The sequence below is a fragment of the Mercenaria mercenaria genome, chromosome 7, assembly GCF_021730395.1.
Source record: "Mercenaria mercenaria strain notata chromosome 7, MADL_Memer_1, whole genome shotgun sequence".
NCBI lineage: Eukaryota > Metazoa > Mollusca > Bivalvia > Venerida > Veneridae > Mercenaria > Mercenaria mercenaria.
In genome coordinates, this window is record NC_069367.1 from 22,850,927 (window position 1) to 22,871,510 (window position 20,584).

Consider the following 20,584-nt stretch of genomic DNA (forward strand, 5'->3'; position numbering starts at 1 on the left):
AAGGCCAAGAATCATAACTTCCCTTTGCAATTTGTCAGAATTATAAATAACCTGAAAAAACTGGTATGCTTTGTTAAAACTTATGCCATATTTTCTACTCAAGGACCATTTTAATACTATAAAAGGTTTCAATTTAAAACAAACATTATACACATTAATTCTTCTTTATCACCATTTGTTCACTAAGAATCAACTCTCTTGCAATTTAATAGACTATGGTTGCTTGCTTCTACTTAGATAATGTAGATTTCTGGGTTAAAACTTATGCCACATTTTCTACCTGATCCGCATGAAACCTATGGTCAAAATAGTTGTACCCCCTGACAACAAAGTTGTAAGAGGGGGGTGGGGTATACTGGTTGTCTGTCTGTCTGTCTGTCCGTCTGTCTGAAGACAGAATCTTGTGCGCACCATCTTTCCTCATCCCCTTAATAAAACTTCACACAAGTGATCAGTAACAACTGTAGTTGTGCACTGGGCAAGTAACGTTCTTTCAGAAAAAAAATTGCAGAGTTACGGGACTTTTGTTTTTTTGTTATTATACAATATACATAGACACAATCTTGTGCGCACCATCTCCCCTCATCCGCTTGACGCAATTTAATGAAACTTCACACAAGTGATCAGTAACAACAGTAGTTGTGCATGGGGCATGTTAGGTTCTTTCAACAACAAAAATTGCAGAGTTATGGGACTTTGTTTCTTGTATATATACTATGTACATACAGTCTGCACATGCAATCTTGTGCGCGCCTAATCTTACGAACCCTTGCACAAAATTAAATGAAACTTCACACAAGTGATCAGTACAAACCCTAGTTGTGCATGGTGCATGTTACATTCTTTTAGATAGATATTCTGCATAGTTATGGGACTTTGTTTTTGTTACTATACTGTATACATACAGTCTATATACATACAGTCCACATAATTATGCAATTTTTGTGCGTCAAGTTGCAATGTACTGTGTCAGTGCATGCGGGTTGGAGGGCGTGGGGGGTGGGTGGGGGGTGTACATTCATCACCTTTAGTGATAGCTCTAGTTGTCTCAGTTATTGAATATGGGTATCTATGGACGAAAATTAGTTCAGACCAAATAAAAAGCTATTAATACTCCAGAAACCATATTTTCTGCCATACCTACATAAGTACTGGTAAAAATGTTTGTAAAAGCATGGTCAAGTTTAAAGACGGATCATCGTTCAATCTCGGGTCAACAACTATATTATGTGAGCGATACAGGGACTTTATTGCTCTCTTGTTTGAATATCAGATTCTTTAGATATTATTCGTAATCATAAAAGCTAGAGAAAAGTGATCAGAGCAATGAGTACTAACAGAATTTGTTGTTTCATAAAAGTAGTTAAGTTATTTTTGTTCGATACAGATGTAACAAGTGACCAAAGCAGACAGTCACCAAACGGTACCGAGGGAAGACTCCCTTACTCCTGCTCAGCTCCTCCGTTAACTTATGCTGGGAGCTCAAATAGTGGTACAAGTGCATCTTCAGCTGCAACTCGTAAGATGGTTATTTCGCTCACTGTATCACAAAGTGGCCAGTGTGTGCTGTTGTAATCACTATCTGTAGTCAGCTGTTCTTAGTATCTTAAAATGATATCTGTAAAGTGATTTGTAACATGCCACGCAGGTTCATTGGAATCTCCTGTTCCAAAGATGTGTGGACTGTCACAGCTAAAAGTTCAGAAATCTTCAAAAAAATATCTCCTAAACCTCTGATCTTATTTTGAAATATTTTATTTCAGAGCAATCTTACTAAAATGCTAAAACTGTCACGACTTTTTTTCCAAAAAATCATTGTTACTGGAACAGGGGCTACTAGTTACCTAAAACCATTTAAATGCCAGAAGGGACATATTATGTGATGGCACAGGTTTTCTGTATGTACGACTTTTAGCAATGTCATTTATGCTCAATAACTAAAGAATGGTTTTACCTTTGATCCTCAAGCTTGATTAACACAATGTTCATAGATTTGCATAACCCTTATTGATTTTAGGTCAATGTGCAAAAGGTCAAGGTCACAATGACTAATGTTATTTCAAAAATTGTTCCGGCTTAGTAACTTGATTATGCTTTGAGTTTTGATCCTCGAGCTCGATAAACACATTGTTTATAGGCATGTCACGACTCGTATTGACTTTTAGGTCAGTAGGTAAAAGGTCATGGTCAAAAAACATTTTTCTCTCACTATCTTGAGAATGCCTTGACCTACAACCCTCAAATGCGGTTTGCAAATTGCCCATGGGATGTGAATAACCATTCATCCATTTTTACTTTAAAATCATTGAATCATAGGTCAAGGACACAGTGACTGTTAATACAAAGAAACCTTTTCCTCTCAGTATATTGAGAATACTTTGACTTCGGTCCTCAAACTTGGTAGGTACATTGCCAATAAGTAGTGGATGACCCCTATCTATTTAAAGGGTCAGAAGTCGTGTTCACTTTGTACACATTATTTTCTCTAAATATTTTGAAAGTGATTTGACCGGCAAACCTCAAGCATTGCAGGAACATTGTCATTGAGCATTAGATGAACCCTTTTCATTTTGAAGTCAGAGGGGGCAAAGGTCAAGGTGATAGTGAATATCATTGCAAAAATATTTTCTCTGCTCAATAATTTTAGAATGACTTGATCTATGACCCTTGGACTTGGCAGTCACATTGCTCATGAGCAGTGAATGACCCAGTTGGTCAAGGTTTAGGATAACAATGACTGGTATTTAAAAAAAAGAATATTATCATGGACCTCTTCTGATTTTGGGGTTTGTTAGTCAAAGTTCGCTGCCGAGCAAAGTGATATAATGGACATATTGTTGGATGATGCTAGTCATCCATTGGTTTGTTTTCAGCTAAATTTCCATTCAATACAAATGTAACTTCAGAATGTTTGACCTATGATTCTCAGACTTGAGAACAAGGTGCTTAGGGTGAGCTGTTGTGATCACTCACCATCCGCCGTCCGTCTATTCATCTGGCCACATGTTTCTTCAGATCATGTCTCCAATAAAAATACAGCGAACTTTGTCAGTAGCATTGTCTATATCTAGTTCGTTCAGATTTTTCAGATTGGCCCCTAAAAGTTGTCAGAAAGAGCTAAAAATAAAATTTATTAACCTTTAAATGACTTTTTCTCATAAACTGCTTGATGGATTTTTATCAAAGTTTGTTTGTAGCATCAGCATATGATCTTTTCCCAATCTTAATCAAATTAGGGCGCTTGTTCCTTTTTTTAGAGATAAAAATAGAAATACCTTAAAACAACTATATCTCATGAAGGGCTAAATGGAGCTTCACTAAACAAGGTCTGTAGCATCATTGTAAGGTCCTTTTCCAAACTTGTGGGAACGTGTTACAACTAAAGCCATATATAGAAATACCTTTGAACAGCTTTTTTTTAACTACTTGATACAGATAATCTTTATAAAGAGACCTTCCAAAACATCCTCGTTCTGCTTAATTGGTCTTTTTACCACCAAATTTTAGAACTAAGAAGCGTAATTTTAGTATTGTTTCAACAGTTTGTTATTTGTCACACTAATTTAATTTATGTTACAGAGATATGTTGTGTGTTTAAGGTCGCTGACTTCAAATCACTAGCCCCTCACCCATGTAGGTTCGAGCTTCACTCAGGGGAGCTTCACTCAGGGCGTTGAATTTTTCATATGAGGAAGGCCATCCAGCTGGCTTACAGAAGGTCAGTGGTTCTACCCAGGTGCCCGCTCATGATAAAATAATGTACTCACTGTGCTCTTCCTCCTCCATATAAAGCTGCAAAGTCGCCATATGACCTATAAATGTGTCTGTGTGACGTTAAACCCAGTACAAAAACGAAATCAACTGCCTCTAAGAACTTACAACACCTACAACACATTATGGTTCTCTTCAAAAGTAGCCAACTCTTTAGCCTGTTGAAGCTGAGTGATCTTAGGCCATCATCGCCCTCTTCTTAATTGTTGGGTTTGTCTGTGACCCTACCCAGGAGGAGGAGTCAGTTTGGCAATATGATGTACAGTTGTGTCTTTGTGACATTAAACCTTACAAAAACATCAAGCAAGACATTTTCAATTTATAATTATAATAGAAATGATGAGAGATAATTTACTGTAATATTTATATGTGAGCATATTTAATTGTTAAGTACCATAATCTTTTTATAATTATGATACTTTAGGAGATGGCATTAAGAGAGAAGTATCAGAACCATTTGTCGCTAAACATTCAGCCACAGGCGAGGACTCGAAACTTAAGATAAAATTCTCAAAAGGAATGTCAGGAAAACGTATCTGCACAGTAACAGGTTTGAACAAACATAGTGATCAATCTCAACTGTCATCAGTACCATCTTCGACTGAAACTGATACATTTATATCTGATTCATCATTTGCGTCACATAGTACAACTTTCAAACAGACCAATATTACACCAGAAACATCTAAGCAGGCAGAACAGTCAGGAATGGAGGCATAAAGGTATTTAATTTATATTACACATATGTCAAAGAACAGGCAAAATCTAAAAAATTATAATTTCTGTTAAGTCCAATAAAATAGACTTCTCCTGTTTTTGCCTCTGCCATATATCCATTAAATTCGGAACAAGATATTTTTAACAACGTTACTTATACTTGCATCATGTATAAATACAGTTGTAATGACAAGAGTTCAGGAAATGTTAAAGTGAGTGGTGGTCCAGTAGTTAATTTGGCGGTAGCTCAACCATGGAGGGAGTCCTTAGTTGGAGCCTAGCTGTAATCATGACCGCACCTCATGTGAAATAAGTACTGTTTTTTCCATGAAGCCGACTCGTGAGTGGTTCAAATAAAACTGAAGCTTTCGTAACAATCTAGCTAAAGAAAGTTTTAATAAAATAATTTCTTGCACCAAGAAAATGGCAACTTTAGAGGTTTCACAGGTTCACTATAATATAACTGTTTAACACGAGATCTCATTTAATATTAGGTTGTACACCTTAAGTCAAAATCTCACCTCTGAAACACTCTTTTTAATCCCGCCACGAGTGATGGGGGTGGGGGGGTGCGGGTGTATAGGAATGGTCTCCGTCCGTCCGTAACATTTCATGTCCGCTCTGTATCTCCTAAACCCCTTAAAGGATTTTCATGAAACTTGGGTCAAATGATTACCTCATCAAGACGATGTGCAGGACTCATGAGTCAGCCATGTCGGCTCAACGTCATGGTCAAAGCTTTGAACCTTCCTTTTCTTGTCCGCTATGTATCTCCTAAACCTCTTGAAGGATTTTCATGAAACTTTGGTCAAATGATTACCTCATCAAGACGATGTGCAGAACCCATGAGTCAGCAATGTTGGCTCAAGGTCAAGGTCACTACTCAAGGTCAGTTAAAGGTTTGAGCTTACATTTACAGTTACTTGTCTGCTCTGCATCTCCTAAACCCCTTGAAGGATCACGAAACTTGGATCAAATGATCGTTTCATCAAGACAATGTGCAGGACTCATGAGTCAGCCACGTCGGCTCAACGTCAAGGTCAAAGCTTTGAACCTTCGTTTTCTTGTCCGCTTTGTATCTCCTAAACCTCTTGAAGGATTTTCATATAACTTTGGTCAAATGATTACCTCATCAAGACGATGTGCAGAACCAATGAGTCAGCAATGTTGGCTCAAGGTCAAGGTCAAAACTCGTGGTCAAAGGTTTGAGCCTTCCAAATTGTATCTGTCCTTTCTCCTAAACCCCGTGAAAGATTTTCATGAACCTTTATTCAAATGATCACCTCATCAAGACGATGTAAGAACTTGCAAGTCAGCTATGTCAGTTTAAGGTCAAGGTCACAAGTCACGGTCAAAGGTTTGAGCCTTCCATTTTGTGTCTGCTCTGTATCTTCTAAACGCCTTGAAAGACTTTCATGAAACAGGTAAAATGATCACTTCATCAGGAAAATGTGGAGAACTCATGAGTCAGCCATGTTAGGTCAAGGTCAAAATTCTGGGTCAGATGTTTGAGACTTCCATTTTGTTTCAGCTCTGTATCTCCTAAACCCCTTAAAGGGTTTTAATATGACTTGTAATATTTCCCTTTTCAAGACAATGTGCAGAATCCAAAATTCACCCCTGCCAGCTTAAGGTCAAGGTCACAACTCTAATGGTTCCACCCAGTACCATCAACCCTTTCATTATACATAACACTGGCGGGGGATATAGCTGTCTTCAGACTGCCTTGTATAAATCGTATTCCACAGCTAGGCCATACTTTTACAGTCCTGTAGAGATGTAAGACAATGAATGACACAAATGCTGAACTTTAAAATGTGTCGGTCACAAGATCCAGACAAACAGGTCCAAAGTCAAGATATTTACTTCAGACTGGTTCTATTCAATACTTCATTCAATTGTTTGCCATGACATCTTTTAGACTCCAAAATCTAGATCAGACTTAAAAAGAGGTCAAAATTTGAAAGGTTCTTTTTGTGTCCACATTGTAGCTCAGTCATCCAGTTGCTCATTTTGAAAATATATTAGTTTTAACATAAGACTGAAATAAACAAGTGCTGATAGTAAAACACTTATGCCTCCACCATAATGGCCTAAGTGTTTAATGATCAAGTATGTTGTGATTTTGAACTTTGACTAAAGAAAAAGATAAGGATCAGCTACTGACCATAGAAATGCATGGTCTGATATTGATTGCTTTAGGTCTAGGGCAGACTGTGTTCAGTATTTGACCCCAATTATTTCTGGGCCAGTTAATCAAAGTTCAAGATAAGAAGGTGCTTGATACTTGAATTGGTTTATGGTCAGTAGCAGGAGAACGCTTGGGCCTAAGGTCATCAAACATCAAACTTAAGATCATAATTGTCAATGGTCAGTTGATATTTCGTATTGGTTTTTGAAGGTGAAGGTCACAGGGACATAGACTGGTTTCCGATTAATTTGATCGTTTGAGTTTCTTTGGTCCGTGCAATTGTTTTTGACAATAAATCTAATGTCAAGGTCACAATAAGCTTTAGACTTATGATATTTGGAGAACGCATTGACCTAAGTTTATCAAACTGCACAGCATGATCCTGTTGTGTTTTGGGTTATTAGGTTAAAGATCAAGGTAAATGCTTATTTAAAAGTTAAAGCTGACAGGTGATTAAATGTGATTTGGGGCACGCGGTCTTACTTGTAAACCTCCCATTAAAGCCCAATGTATAGTTAAGTTGATTACTTTTAGCAGATTTTAGAAGTATTTTGATAATAGCTATTAGCTTAATTGAACCGCTATAGAGTCTGTTTCCTGGAAAAAAAACAGTTCTGATGACCCCAGATTGGCTCGAACCAGTGACTTTCAGTTTGAGTAGCTAACACCTTAACCATTAAACTCCTAGAACAGTTCAGTTACATATTTTTCTTTTGTATTTTTAGATGTTAAACTTGCAACAGTTGCACCATCAACACATCTCTGTTCTCTTTTACAGCCGTGATGAAAAAAGCTTCTGAATATGATTCAGCAAAGAATTGATTATCAGTTTAATGTTTGGAGCGGGTGAGGAGCGATTTGTCATGTTATTGTGATTTAGATTATACTGTAATTATTAAAACTGAAACTTTGTTCATATGTGTACCCAGTACTAGTCAGCATGCATATTTTATGTATTACTTACTTTTTAATGATATCGTAAATTTAGATCCACTGGTTATTTTAAACAATAAATGCAAGAAAATATATCTTAAAACATTTGAATTGTAATAGCAGACCTCCTCATTAACCATACACTCTTGGCTAAAATTGAGAAACAGAAATGTACTGGCAAATCATTGCATCTGCAAGAAATTTCTATTTGTAAAATATTCTTTTCTGTCAGTTTTCATTAATCGTTTATCTGAAAAGAAATCAATGTACACGAAAATATATAGGGAACTATAATGTACATTTTTAGCAGTAGTTTGCAACGCACTAATTTATGGTCCTTTTTAGTGAGTTTGGAAACAATTTTGCCAGATACCAATTCGACTCCATTCAGTGACTTAATTGTAATAGACGTTCTGATCATACATAAGTGCGAATCATTGAAGAGTATACCAGGTGTCGTACTTTTTTCAAATAAGTGCATTCAATGCTACAATATACATAAGTTATTGTTTGATTTAAGAACTTTTTTAGCTCACCTGAGCCAAAGGCTCAGAGTGAGCTATTGTGATCACTCACCGTCCAGTGTCCGTCCGTCCACACTTTCCTTTAAACAACATCTCCTCCTAAACCATCAGGTCAATTTTGATGAAACAAGGGATGTTCATTGGATGGTCTTCATCAACAATTGTTTAAAGAATTCAATTCCATGTTGAACTCAAGGAAACACTTAAAAACTCTTTTTGTACAAAACCACAGGTCTTAGGGCTTTTATATTTGGTATGTAGCATCATCTAGTGGTCCTCTACAAAGATTGTTCTAAAATTCCCCTAGGGTCAAATATTGCTCCGCCTTGGGGGTCACATGGTGTACATAGACTTATATAGGTAAAAATTTGAAAATCTTCTTGTCAAAAACCACAAGGCATAGAGCCTCAATATTTGGCATGGGACATCATCTAATGGTCCTCTATAAAGATTGTTCAAATTATGCCCCTGGGGTGAAAAGAGGCCCCGTCCATGGGTCCCAAGTTTTACATGGACTTATTTAGGAAGAAACTTTAAAAATCTTCTTGTCTGAAACCAAAAGACCCAGGCCTTTGATATTTGGTATGTAGCATTGTTTTTTAGTTCCCTACCAAAATTGTTCAAATTATGCCCCTAGGATGAAAAGAGGCCCTGCCCCGGGGTCTCAAGTTTTACATAGACTTTAATAGGAAAACACTTTAAAAAATTTTCTTGTCTAAAACCACATGACCTAGGCCTTTGATGTTTGGTTTGTAGCGTTGCCTTGTGTTTTGTACCAAGATTGTTCAAATTATGCCCCTGGGGTGAAAAAAGACGCCGCCCCGGGGGTCCCAAATTTTACATAGACTTATATTAGAAAAAAAATATTCTTGTCTGAAAATGCAAAGCCTCGGCTTTTGAGTTTTGGTATGTTGCATTGCCTAGTGGTTCTTTACCAAGATTGGTCAAATTATGGGGTAAAAAGAGGCCCTACCCTGGGGGTCCCAAATTTTACATAGACTTACATAGGAAACAGCTTTTAAGAATCTTCTTGTCTGAAATTTCAAAGCCTCGGCTTTTGATTTTTGATATGTTGCATTGCCTAGTGGTCCTTTACCAAGAATTATCAAATTATGGGGTAAAAAGAGGCCCTGCCTTGAGGGTCCCATGTTTTACATAGACTTACATAGGAAAAACTTTTTAAAATCTTCTTGACTGAAAGTTCAAGGCCTTGGTTTTTGCTATTCAGTACGTAGTATTGCCTAGTGTGGTTCTCTAACAAGATTGTTGAAATAATTCCCCTGGGGTGAAAAGAGGCCCCGCCCCGAAGGTCACATAGTTTTTATGAGTTATTAGGAATAAATACTTAAAAAATATCTGATCATATTTCCTAAACTGTTAAATTATAATTACATTATGACCCCAAGTAATTAGGGGTCACTTGACTGTAACCTTGACCTACTGACCTACTTTCTTGTTTGATATACAGTTTTTCACACCGATCTTAAATCTGACTCAATGACCATGATTGTGACCTACTGACCTACTTTCTTGTTTTTTTTAAGATACAGCTTTGAAATTTTGATGACATATATAGTTTTGCATGCCAATCTTTAAACAGACTTTCAGTGACCATCAATGTGACCTACTGACCTACTTTTTTATTTTCTAAGCTACAGCAAAAGGATTTGGACGACCTGTAATATATTTTTACAGATTTCAAAAGTAATCCTGCATAATCTTATCTTGACCCACTCTCCTAATTTTCTTGTTTTTAAAGCTTTAGCTAAGAAATTTGTTCAAGCAAACAACTCTACTCAGGTGAGCGATATAGGACCATGAAGGCCCTACTGTTTTATGAACAAAATTACCAAGAGGGGGAACAAATCGACCAAATTTTATCATGATGGGGACGAAATGACCAAATCAGGGACAATTTGACTGGGGGACGAGTTGACTTAATACCGAATTTTCGGGGTGGTGAAAGCTGAAAATAGAAAAACAAGTAAACGACTGCTTGATGGCTATTGGTTAAAAATGATTTTCTGGAATTTCCAGACTTCATGAACTTCCTAGTATAATATATGCACCTTTGAGAAACAAAATTGTATCCTTGTTTCTGGTTTCTAAAGTAATCGCACTTCTATATGGCTATCTACAAAGGTATCAAGACGTTTCACCTCTTTTTATATAATTTAAACTGAAACTTTAACTTAAATCAATCATACTTTTCATATTCACATGGGGGGGGGGGGGGGGGGGGGGGGGGGGGGGGGTGAAATAACTAGGGTTTTGGGAGGTGAAACAACTAGGGGTGAAACATCCAGGGGGTGAAACGACTGGTGTCCTCGAAGGATTACCAATCTGCATATAATACTACCTTAAAACAAGAGCACCGCCTTGCGGCTGCAGACGCTCATCTGATTTTTTTGTCTCTGTATAATAGAAATATTGTCCTACCAATGATTTTATAAGTCCAAAAGGGGTAAAAAGCAAAGAAGAGTTACGGTACTTGCTGTGCAGATTCAATTTTTAATGGCAAATAACTGCTTCAAGTTTTAAAGCAATAGCTTTGACTGTTAAGGAGAAAAGTTGACCTAAACGCAAAACCTAACCAAGAAATCTGATATTTTCTAAGTCCAAAAGAGGTCATAAATCTTGCAAAAAGCAATGTAGAGTTACAGTACTTGCTGTGCAGAGTCAATTTGTTATGGCAAATAACTGCTGTAAGTTTTAAAGCAATAGCTTTGATTGTTAAGGAGAAAAGCTGACCTAAACGCAAAACTTAACTAAGAAATCTGATATTTTCTAAGTCCAAAAGAGACCATAATTCTTGCAAAAAGCAGGATGGAGTTATGTTTCTTGCTGTACAGAATCAGCTTCTGATGGTGAACAAATGTTGCAAGTTTTAAAGCAACAGCTTTGATTGTTTATGAGAAAAGCTGACCTAAACACAAAACTTAACCAGGAAATCTTATTTTCTAAGTCCAAAGGGGGTCATAATTCTTGCAAAAAGCAGGATGCTGTACAGAGTCAGCTTTTGATGGTGAACAAGTGTTGCAAGTTTTAGGAGAAAATATGACCTAAACATAAAACTTAAGTTAAACCAAGAAATCTGATATGTTCTAGGTCCAAAAGGGGCCATAATTCTTGCAAAAAGCAGGATGGAGTTATGTTTCTTGCTGTACAGAGTCAGCTATTGATGGTGAACAAGCAAGCAAAAGCTGGTCCGTTCACCAAGGAGTACTGTATACTTCTGTGGATTTCCACAGACAAGACTGGGTTCATGCGCTACGAAATCACCTGAATATATTACCTTTATTTCTTTCATGTGTTTGATTAGATAGAACCAGAAGCATTTATTTCAATGACAGATATATATTAGCCTTGATAGTTTAGGAGACAAGTTGACCTAAACATAAAACTTAACAAGACAATGCCGCCGCCGATCAAGTGATGACAATTACTCATCATATTTTTTCTTCAAAAAATCAGATGAGAAAAAATCAATTTCATATCATTGTTTGCTCTTGACTGAGAATAACCATTCATTTCTTAAGACAGATGGAAAGACGGTCACCAACCGTAATGTGTATTGAATATCGGAATACTACACACAAAACGAAATGTCTCAAGAAATCCATCGATAAAAATGTTTCGCCAGATAAATGTACGGTGCGGTCAGCCCACATGCGCAACAGTCGTCGTCTGGCAAAAAGAAAAGCAGTTGTTGCTGCACAGTTTGGTCATTTCGATCATATTTAGGACTGATATAATAAAATTCCACTAGTCTAGAGGAGCATAACAGATATTACAGATTTCATTTTCTCTCGCAAATAGACTTATAAAAGTCGTTGTGTTATAAGAGGCCTCCGTGGCCGAGTGGTTAGGGTCACTGACTTCAAATCACTTGCCCCTCACCGATGTGGGTTCGAGCCTCATCCGGGGCGTTGAATTCATCATGTTGTGAGAAAGCCATCCAGCTGGTTTACGGAAGGTCGGTGGTTCTACCCAGGTGCCCGGTCGTGATGAAATAATGCACGGAGGAGTCTTCCTTCATCATCAAAAGCTGGAAAGTCGCCAAAAGAACTATAATTGTGTCGGTGCGACGTTAAACCCTACAAAAATAAAAATAAAATTGTTGTGTTATATGCTTCTTAAGGATATTCTTTTTAAATACAAAAAAAAAGCTTGGTATATAAAATATTCATAAAAAGGACGAAGACATCTTCCAGCACCAGAGACATTTCCCTTGCAAACATCGCATCAGGATTGCTAAATTTCCCACCACATACAGGACATCTTATATAGTCTTCTTCGTCAGCATTTTCAGCAGTCTATCTTTCTCTTTCCAATGCCCTTCCCTAGACAGTCGTTTATTTTTAACCCTGCCTTTCCTTTTGCTTGCAACTTGAGAAGTTATTTGTGTGTCCACTTCCAGTGAATGTACGTTCGGTAGTACATTCGCATGTCATGCCAACAGTGCCTTCACACGTTTTATGTATAGAAAACACAACTGGGCTGAAGATTTAGTCACCAAATTGAATTCTTGTTACCAATTTGTTGCTCATATATTTTTTGTAAGTTTTGAAAGGATCGGAATTTCATAAGCCTCGCATATCTATGCAGAATTTGTTTCGGTATAAAACTTTCCATTGAAAACTTCAGAAACTTCATGAACGGGAAAATATAATAAACCCATTTTAATCGCGCACTTCACACGTACGACGCGGTAATATGCATATTGAACAGGTCCATCTTGCACTGATCAAATTGTTTCAATATTTCTTATCCAGAGACTCCGCGAAGTTGTGGAAGATCTTTCCTATTTCCTAATGTGGATCCGGTCTAAATAACAAAGTTATTCTGATTGGCTGAAATGGAAATGTATGCCAGTCATAAATGTGCAATGTGAATCATATAAATTAATGATATACAAATTTATATAACTAAATAATTTCAAATTCAAAATCATTTCTAAGATGACTTTTATTGAGCATTTCAAGTTTTATTGTATGGCTTTGAATACTAATCCCCAATGATAACGTGATTCTCGCCAAAACGCAAGGACGAGTCTAATTCATGAGAACTGACGTAAAAACAAATCATAATGCTTGCACATTACTTGACAAGCAAATGTTAGTATTTCTTTCATTTTAAATATAGCTCAGTTGGGTAAAATGCAGACAAGAATTGGATATAAGCGAATCATTTGGTGGGTTCGAATCCTCATGAGGATTTTTTTCAGATTTTTGTTTGTTTTTACAATTCGTTTTCATTTTTGCTTCCGTATTTTTGTTTCTTTCTTTAATGGTTTGTATTTGTATATATGTCTTTATATAACACAGGTATTTACATTTTTTTGCACGGCTAAAGTGCATGCATTTAATCAATATCATCTTTTATATATAGTAAACTATTCTGATATGCCATATCGCCTTTAGATACCTCTTGTCGTGTTGTCACAGAGCTCATGAAGGAATCTTTATTTTTATGCAAAAGTGAAATAAAAATTAATTGTCGATGCTGAGTTTCGAACCCACACGGCAAAAGATCTGTTAAACATGGACAGTATGCTTTACCACAGAGCTAATTCGTAATTGGTACAAAACCGAGAAATATTTAGATTGTAACATGTTAGAAAAATGTTGAATTCCCTATGTTCCATTTTAATCTATTTATAGTCATGTTTGTAAATATCAAGTTATCGTTGGGGCATAGTACGTGTTGTCTAGACCGGAAGTTCGTTGGTTTGTTCTGTAACATCGACGTAGGCATAAAGTATGTGGAGTGTCTCTACGATACGAAAAATTGAGACAATGTGGCTGGTGCACGATGGAAGATAGATTGTCATTTGTTCAATATGCAATGTACCCATTTCCCGAACTACGCGTTATCGGTGAGAAATGCACGATTGAAATTGAGGGTAGGGGTGGGTGTAAATATATTTTCCCGTTCATAGCCATAGTTCTTACAGTATAACTAGGGGTTGGGTATGATATGTGCAGTGGCAATTTATTTCTGGTCTTGTGCCAGTGATGTGCTTTACCTTTTTCGACCTTAACACTATGTATAAAATCTTTCCGAAAATGGGCAGCTGACACACTTACAAACTTCGATATTACTTCATTTAACAGTTCTTTGATGTACACATCACCTTCAGAACTTACACAATTTTCTTCTTGGGGAAAGAGCTATCCATTTTTTAACAGAAAGATTTTCGGCAGTTAACAATTTATTTCGAGCAATCTATTTCTTTCTCTCTATGTGTGTAAGGTTCAGTCAATGACTCAAAATTCCTAAGTTTGAAATATGAATTTTGAAAGAAAAAGGACATCTTTGTCAATTTCATAAGTATGTTCGTCTCTAGCATTTTTTTTCACGTATTGGTATTGAACGTCCTCGATAACAAGATGTGTCAGATACACGAGTGTACGAAGTAACTACTTCGGATAAAACAATAACTTTCGTTCGACAGTTTTCAAACATTATATTTCGAAACATCAACAAGAGATTTTTGAACCATTTTATGTTTATAATTGGCTTTACTAATTGGCCCTTCCTCCCCCTTTTTCTATATTTTGCTTAAAATTATAATTTACTTGTTGTTTTTTTGAAGCAGCCCGTCTATTATATTTTTCCGTTATAGCTTCTTTTTGTTGTGGGCCTACTTTGCCAATGCGTGGCTCTGAGACTGTGATTGTGGTGCTCTGTGCTCCTTACCTATTAGCTTTACTAATGCAATAGCCCACAAACGTGACGTTAATGTTGATATAAATAAGCGAAGTTATAGTCCTTTGTCGGTAAACAAAATTCTGATTTAACATTTTACTGAACTCTATGTATTTATAAGATTAAAGGTATGAATTCACTTGTCCGCAAGAGATTGTGATATGTTTTGGCTGACATAAACTCGTGTCTCGAAAGTGGTAATTCTATGTTTAAGGCAAATCCAAACGAAATTTGAAAGCCAATGTGAAAATGAATTGATTTTTTTATCTCAATAGGTTTTTAACATCTTCAGAAGATTCCTGCTGCGGAATGCCATCAAGTTTCTCATTAATAGCTTCAGTAATACTTGTTGGACAAATATTGTCGGGTAGAGGAGAGCAGGACTGTATATCTGGTTTAACAATTTACACATTCATATATATCATCGTGGGAATCTGAACAGACATCATCAGAAAAGATCTCGCCATCCTCGTTATCATTATCATGATCATCGTCTTAATCCCCATCATCATCAGCAACAACAATATTATCATCATCATCATCATCATTAGAGCAAACATTGCAGTCAATAGGCATAAAAAGTTCATTTAGCATCTCAGATGCTATGAACCCATTTTTACAACAGCTATATGCTGGCAATGCAGATTTAAATTCAGCATTGTAAAGGAAACAAGACTGTTTATCCAAAGAAGGTCTGAAATGTTTCATTTGCAGTTGCTCAGCAGATACTGCAAAGCCCAATGCATCAACTTTTTGACCAGGTATGTTTGCATCTTAACAGTAAATTACAACGATTCGAGAGTTGTTTCTTGTGATTTATGAGTAGTGATACGAAAGCAAGAATTAGAGGAAATTGCGTGTTTTTTTCTAAAAACAGGGTCAATTTCGGTGAATAAGTACCAATTTAAGGAGTTCATCACAATATTTTGTGCGCAACTAAATCGCGCAGCAAGCGATAACCTTAGTAAGCAATTTTCACGATTAGCTATCGCATAGTTTCCGGATATGGAGCGTCCTTGCGCAAAAAAAATATATATACGTGCATGTTTTTGAAGTTCAACGGTTGGTGTGATCGTGCTTTATGGGAGGAGTGGTCGTGGGAAGTACTTGTCCAAAAAATCATCTTGCACGAATTGAAAACATTTTGGAAAGCCAAATTTAAATATTTCGTCAGGTAATGATTCAGCCGACTCACAGTTTAACTGTGACCGGCTCAAAATAATGCCATTATACTTTTTTGTGTCCCCAAGTCATTTTCTAAGGGGGGTGGGGGAGAGGGGGGTCACAGACTTGTGCCCTTGTCCGAACGATTTTGTGCTGGGCATATCTCAAAAAGTATTTGATCTAGAGTCATTAAACATTATAGGATTGTTATTCAGTGGAGTTGTGCATCTGGGATTTTATAGTAAGATCAGACGGTTATAGCAGTTGACAGTCAAACATATGCATAAAGGGCTTAAAAGCTTGAGTCGCAAGATAATGAAAAAAAAATATGAACTAGAGTCATGAAACCATACAGGAATATTACACAGCATGTGAAACTTTGCAGCAGGAGTTTTATTTCAGATTCCACTCAGTAACACCAGATTTATTGCCCCTGACGTAGTAAAAATATGCTTAAAGGGCCTAAACGTTTATGTCGCGTGTATCTAAAATTCGTCTTTGACCCAGGGTCATGAAACAAGCCGCAAAGGCAGAATCAATGTTGTTCAGCATGGGTTAACATAAGTGAAAGCTAGTGAAAACGCCATGATGCAAGATATAAACAGTCCTCGTGTTAGCCCTTTTGGTATAATGTAGTCGTAAGCGTTTTAATTTGGGTAACCGAAAGCGATATGGGCAGTACAACGCAGGGATCAGTTCACAGGGCGTCCCATACAGGTAAAATTGATTTATGATAGTGATTGATTTCTGGTCGTAACCCTAATGTCAGTTGTCAGCACTGACCGGTGTTATTTGACAGAATGGTTACAGATCCGTCGATTGAAACCAGAGAGTCATAGGAAAGTGCTAATTTAAAAGCTGAATCTACTATTGTTTCCTAGTGGGAATTGCACAGCTGCTACATTTTTTCATTTTTGAAGAACATTGATGGTAAAAAGGTGCATTGTTAAAGCAAACTGAAATCGTAACAAAACACGTTTTATGATCTTCACCTATGTTCAATGCATGTTAAAATGTTGAAATGCTAAAATATATTGCCTATTTTAAACAGTTGGTAAGGGCAGAGGGTGGGGGTGGGGGGTCCTGACCCCAAGCGCCTGTGCTTAAAACCAGTGAAGTCGTTCTACAATGAATAGACACGACCATTTTAAATATCTGTTTTATACGACTTCACTAGAAGTTTTCAGAAAATCATTTGAAAGGACACTGCCATCTACTATTTAGTACCAAGCGATAGTTGTCCAAGTTGAAAACGGGACAAAGACAAACACTGCTGTATGACACTGGTATATTTTTAATACAGAAGAGTGGATATATAAATTATGAATACAAGTAACAGTACAATCATACTAAGAACTGAATATAGACTGAACTTCTTTCAAATAAAATGAAATAAACGACCTAAACATTTTGTACAATACTTCTTACTTAATATTTGAAATGAACTACAAAGGCTAAAATAATGCACACGTCCGTTTTCGTTTCCATTATTTCACCCACAGAAACATGGTGAAAAGGGACAGACAGAGGCCGACGAGGGGAAAGCTCATTCCTGACGCACTGTTACACAGATCTTTCGTGCACGAACACGCTTCGACTCCGCCCTTGCTTCCACATTTATCTCCAAGGCTAATAGGTGAGCAAACTTTAATCACATCTGTAACAGAAAATTATAACTAAGTTATAATCTATTCGTTAAACGCTTATATCTTAAACAAGAATGTCCGAGTAGCTTATGAAACTTCCTGAACGCGTACATTAATACTAGTTTATTTTGTGCAAAACCTGCATAAAATGTACAAAATTATATGTTGTGAAAGTACATGTATCATTTTGAAAAGATTAATATGTTCGGGGATGTAATACTTGAACAATTTTGTTGTTAAAGTACTATCAGAAGTACATGTACGCGTATACTATCGAGCATTTATGATCAAAAGAAACAACCTTTAATTAGAAAGAGTCTCTTTGGGTTTGTATATTGTCGTCAGAGGGGTCATTATAATTATGACACCTCAGGCACAATGGGCCATTAGTAATCCGTCAACGGTTCTTTTACCTTTTATAGTAAGGTATTTAATAACCAGTAACAATTCAATAAATATTCCATAAAGAGAACGGCGTTTGTCGTTACATGTTATAATGTGGCTACAATTCTTATTAAAAGGCGCTTTTTGACACATTATACTGGCGAGAAAGTATGAAAATCGAACTACAAACAAAGAAGATATAACCATTTGCAAACAATTCATTTAATGACACGGCCGCAATATTTGGCACAGTGGCATCATCATATCTCCTTATAAAGGCATTGCTATATACGGTAAATCAATCAATAACAACACAGATAATCACATTTTGTAGGTCGTAATACAATATTCTTAGTTTGTACAAAAAAGAATGTAAAAGAAATTTAAGTTCAATTTTCAATGGTATCAAGGAAAATTTTGCCATAAATACCACACTTTGGTTACGGTTATATAAGGAAATAACGATGACATCACTGTGCTCAAATTGGCTATCATTTCATTAAATTTATTATTCTTAAATTGGCATATCATTTTTGTTCATTACGCTCTTTCTAAATAGAAATGTCAAATGTATTATTTCCCCGAAAGTCTTGTTTTATTTACAATTATTATGGTTTAGTGTAATTTTCTTACTTCCATTCGTCTTTGTTTTCAGACAGGATCCTGCGCAGGTATCTGTTTCAGCCTTACTCTTATCAAAAGGGTCGTTGCATCCTAGTAGGCAAGTGTAACATTTGATGGCTGATGCACTTGAAACTGAAAAGAACAGAACGTATTAAAAGTGTATAATTGTACTAAAACTTTAAGGTAGTGCACCCATAATGATACAGCGATATTGTTTGTAACGCTGTTGCGGCACCCTTCGATCATAACCGAACGGAGAATGCCGAAATACGTTATCAAACGGGAAAAGGCGATCGTCATTACTAGACCAGTAGCTTAAATAGGTTACTCAATATCGCCTGCTGCCTGGAAATCGACAGTATTTCTGTCTCATAATATCAAAAGCTTGTGGTAAAACAAACTATCAAACAAACTTAGTCTAACAATTTATTTGAATACGAGTTAAACACTCAACAAAATAACTATGTAGAAATATAATCATCCGATACAAGATTATATATTTTAACTAATTTGAAATATTGAAAGTGCACGATTTGTTCGGAAATACAAGAAGGTGCTATGGTCCGTAATTACTGTTTAAGTAAGTATTAAGAAGTAAGAAGTAAGTAAGAGCCTCGTAAATGGTTCATGAATTTCGAAAATAAAATGTGTTTAAACTAACATATCAAATTTCAATAATCCTGATAATTTTACGCAAAAATATAATTTTATTTACTTCATTACCAAAGCCTGTTTTTATTAACTCACAAAATACGCATGAAAGATGCGTTTTTAGAAAATGAATATAAACAATTTACAGAAATAAGGAAGTGAATATTTTGATATTTTTTTACTAGTAAATGCTTAAATTTCACACACATATTAAATGCTCGGTTGTGATAGGGCATGATAGCGCATTTCAAAATTTTTAAAATTGTAACAACTTTATATTGTTCTATGCGTAGACTAAAGTTCAAAACTGTACGTTCAGTATTATTCTAACCCTTACCCTGCTAATTTTCTATAATGAACTTGTCCATCATTCAATTTGGACAGTACCATTAACTGTTAAAAGGAGTGCTTGCCAAAAAGATACCGATTGAATGGCGAACCGTGCAGTCTGATAATGATCTACATTGATACTGAAAATGATATTGGTTATGTAAAGTATAGAAGGAAATCAGTACGGTAACCATGTAACCCACACTTGCCACACAGAATAAACGAATTACATTGTCATGAAATCTATAACACAGGCCAAAAATCCAACAAATTTTAAAGTACGCATATTTTGATAAAATACAAACTATGATCGCGTCGTAATTGCATCCTTTATAATAAAAAAGCAATTTCCTAAGAAATATATTGGATATTTTTTTTTATCGAAGACAGTCAATGCATAGATTGTTTAATAAGAGAAATGTTCACAGCAAGAAGGACAATATTAAGAAATCAAAGAATAAGAGTAGACACATTTTATTAAAGATCCGAGTTTGATAATTAACCTATAAAATCGTTAAAATTCATGCGTAAAAAATATATTTTACTCACCCAAAACGCAAACAATTAAAAATCCCAAACACAATGCAGTTAGGTTATTCATTTTCAGAAACTTTTATTCTTTCAAATTAAACGTAAACGCAAATACTGTTTTCAGACGATAAGAAGACGCACGCCAAACGCAAACTGAAGCAATCCAGAACAACCTACTTCCTTATAACAATTACGGGATAAAAAGCTTACAATTTGTCAACATTTAGTTAGCTCCTCCCCTAAAATTTTAGTCGCTTGCATCAATTGAGGCCCCGACATAGCATTTTATTCAAACCCGATTGTGTTCTTTTTCTATATATTTTGTTATTGATGTACACAAACATTAAACAGGTTTTGCACTGACAGTTTCACTTTAATCACTTTCAGAAGAAGAAGAAGAAGAAGAA

At 36.1% G+C, this 20,584-nt stretch overlaps 2 protein-coding genes across 4 annotated transcripts in view; one reads left to right on the top strand and one right to left on the bottom strand.

Annotated features, from left to right (window-relative positions):
* Positions 1-7,707, top strand: part of LOC123554757 (tripartite motif-containing protein 26-like) — a 43,674-nt gene extending 35,967 nt beyond the window's left edge. The window contains exons 7-9 of one of the 3 annotated variants that reach the window (XM_053547781.1): positions 1,388-1,519; positions 4,196-4,493; positions 7,405-7,707. In XM_053547781.1, the coding sequence (XP_053403756.1) occupies positions 1,388-1,519; positions 4,196-4,491 (428 nt within the window). In that variant the 3' untranslated portion in view covers positions 4,492-4,493; positions 7,405-7,707. The remainder of the gene's footprint in view (positions 1-1,387; positions 1,520-4,195; positions 4,494-7,404) is intronic. The other 2 variants (XM_053547780.1, XM_053547782.1) reach the window with 2 other exon arrangements.
* Positions 7,708-17,287: 9,580 nt separating this feature from the next.
* Positions 17,288-20,357, bottom strand: LOC123554755 (uncharacterized). The gene is made up of 3 exons (XM_045345063.2): positions 20,196-20,357; positions 18,675-18,797; positions 17,288-17,668 (listed from the first exon to the last, which is right to left on the bottom strand). Exons 1-3 carry the CDS (start codon positions 20,245-20,247, stop codon positions 17,499-17,501), a joined length of 345 nt encoding a protein of 114 aa, XP_045200998.2. The 5' UTR covers positions 20,248-20,357; the 3' UTR covers positions 17,288-17,498.
* Between the last annotated feature and the right edge of the window lie 227 nt (positions 20,358-20,584).

Bases quoted from the DNA above. Each gene is read 5' to 3' on its own strand.
- LOC123554755 (XM_045345063.2), bottom strand. From the start codon at position 20,247: ATGAATAACCTAACTGCATTGTGTTTGGGATTTTTAATTGTTTGCGTT. The intron at 18,798-20,195 runs GTGAGTAAAATA...TGTTCTTTTCAG, and splicing joins TTTAATTGTTTGCGTTTTGG to TTTCAAGTGCATCAGCCATC. The intron at 17,669-18,674 runs GTAAGAAAATTA...TTTCTGTTACAG, and splicing joins GAAAACAAAGACGAATGGAA to ATGTGATTAAAGTTTGCTCA.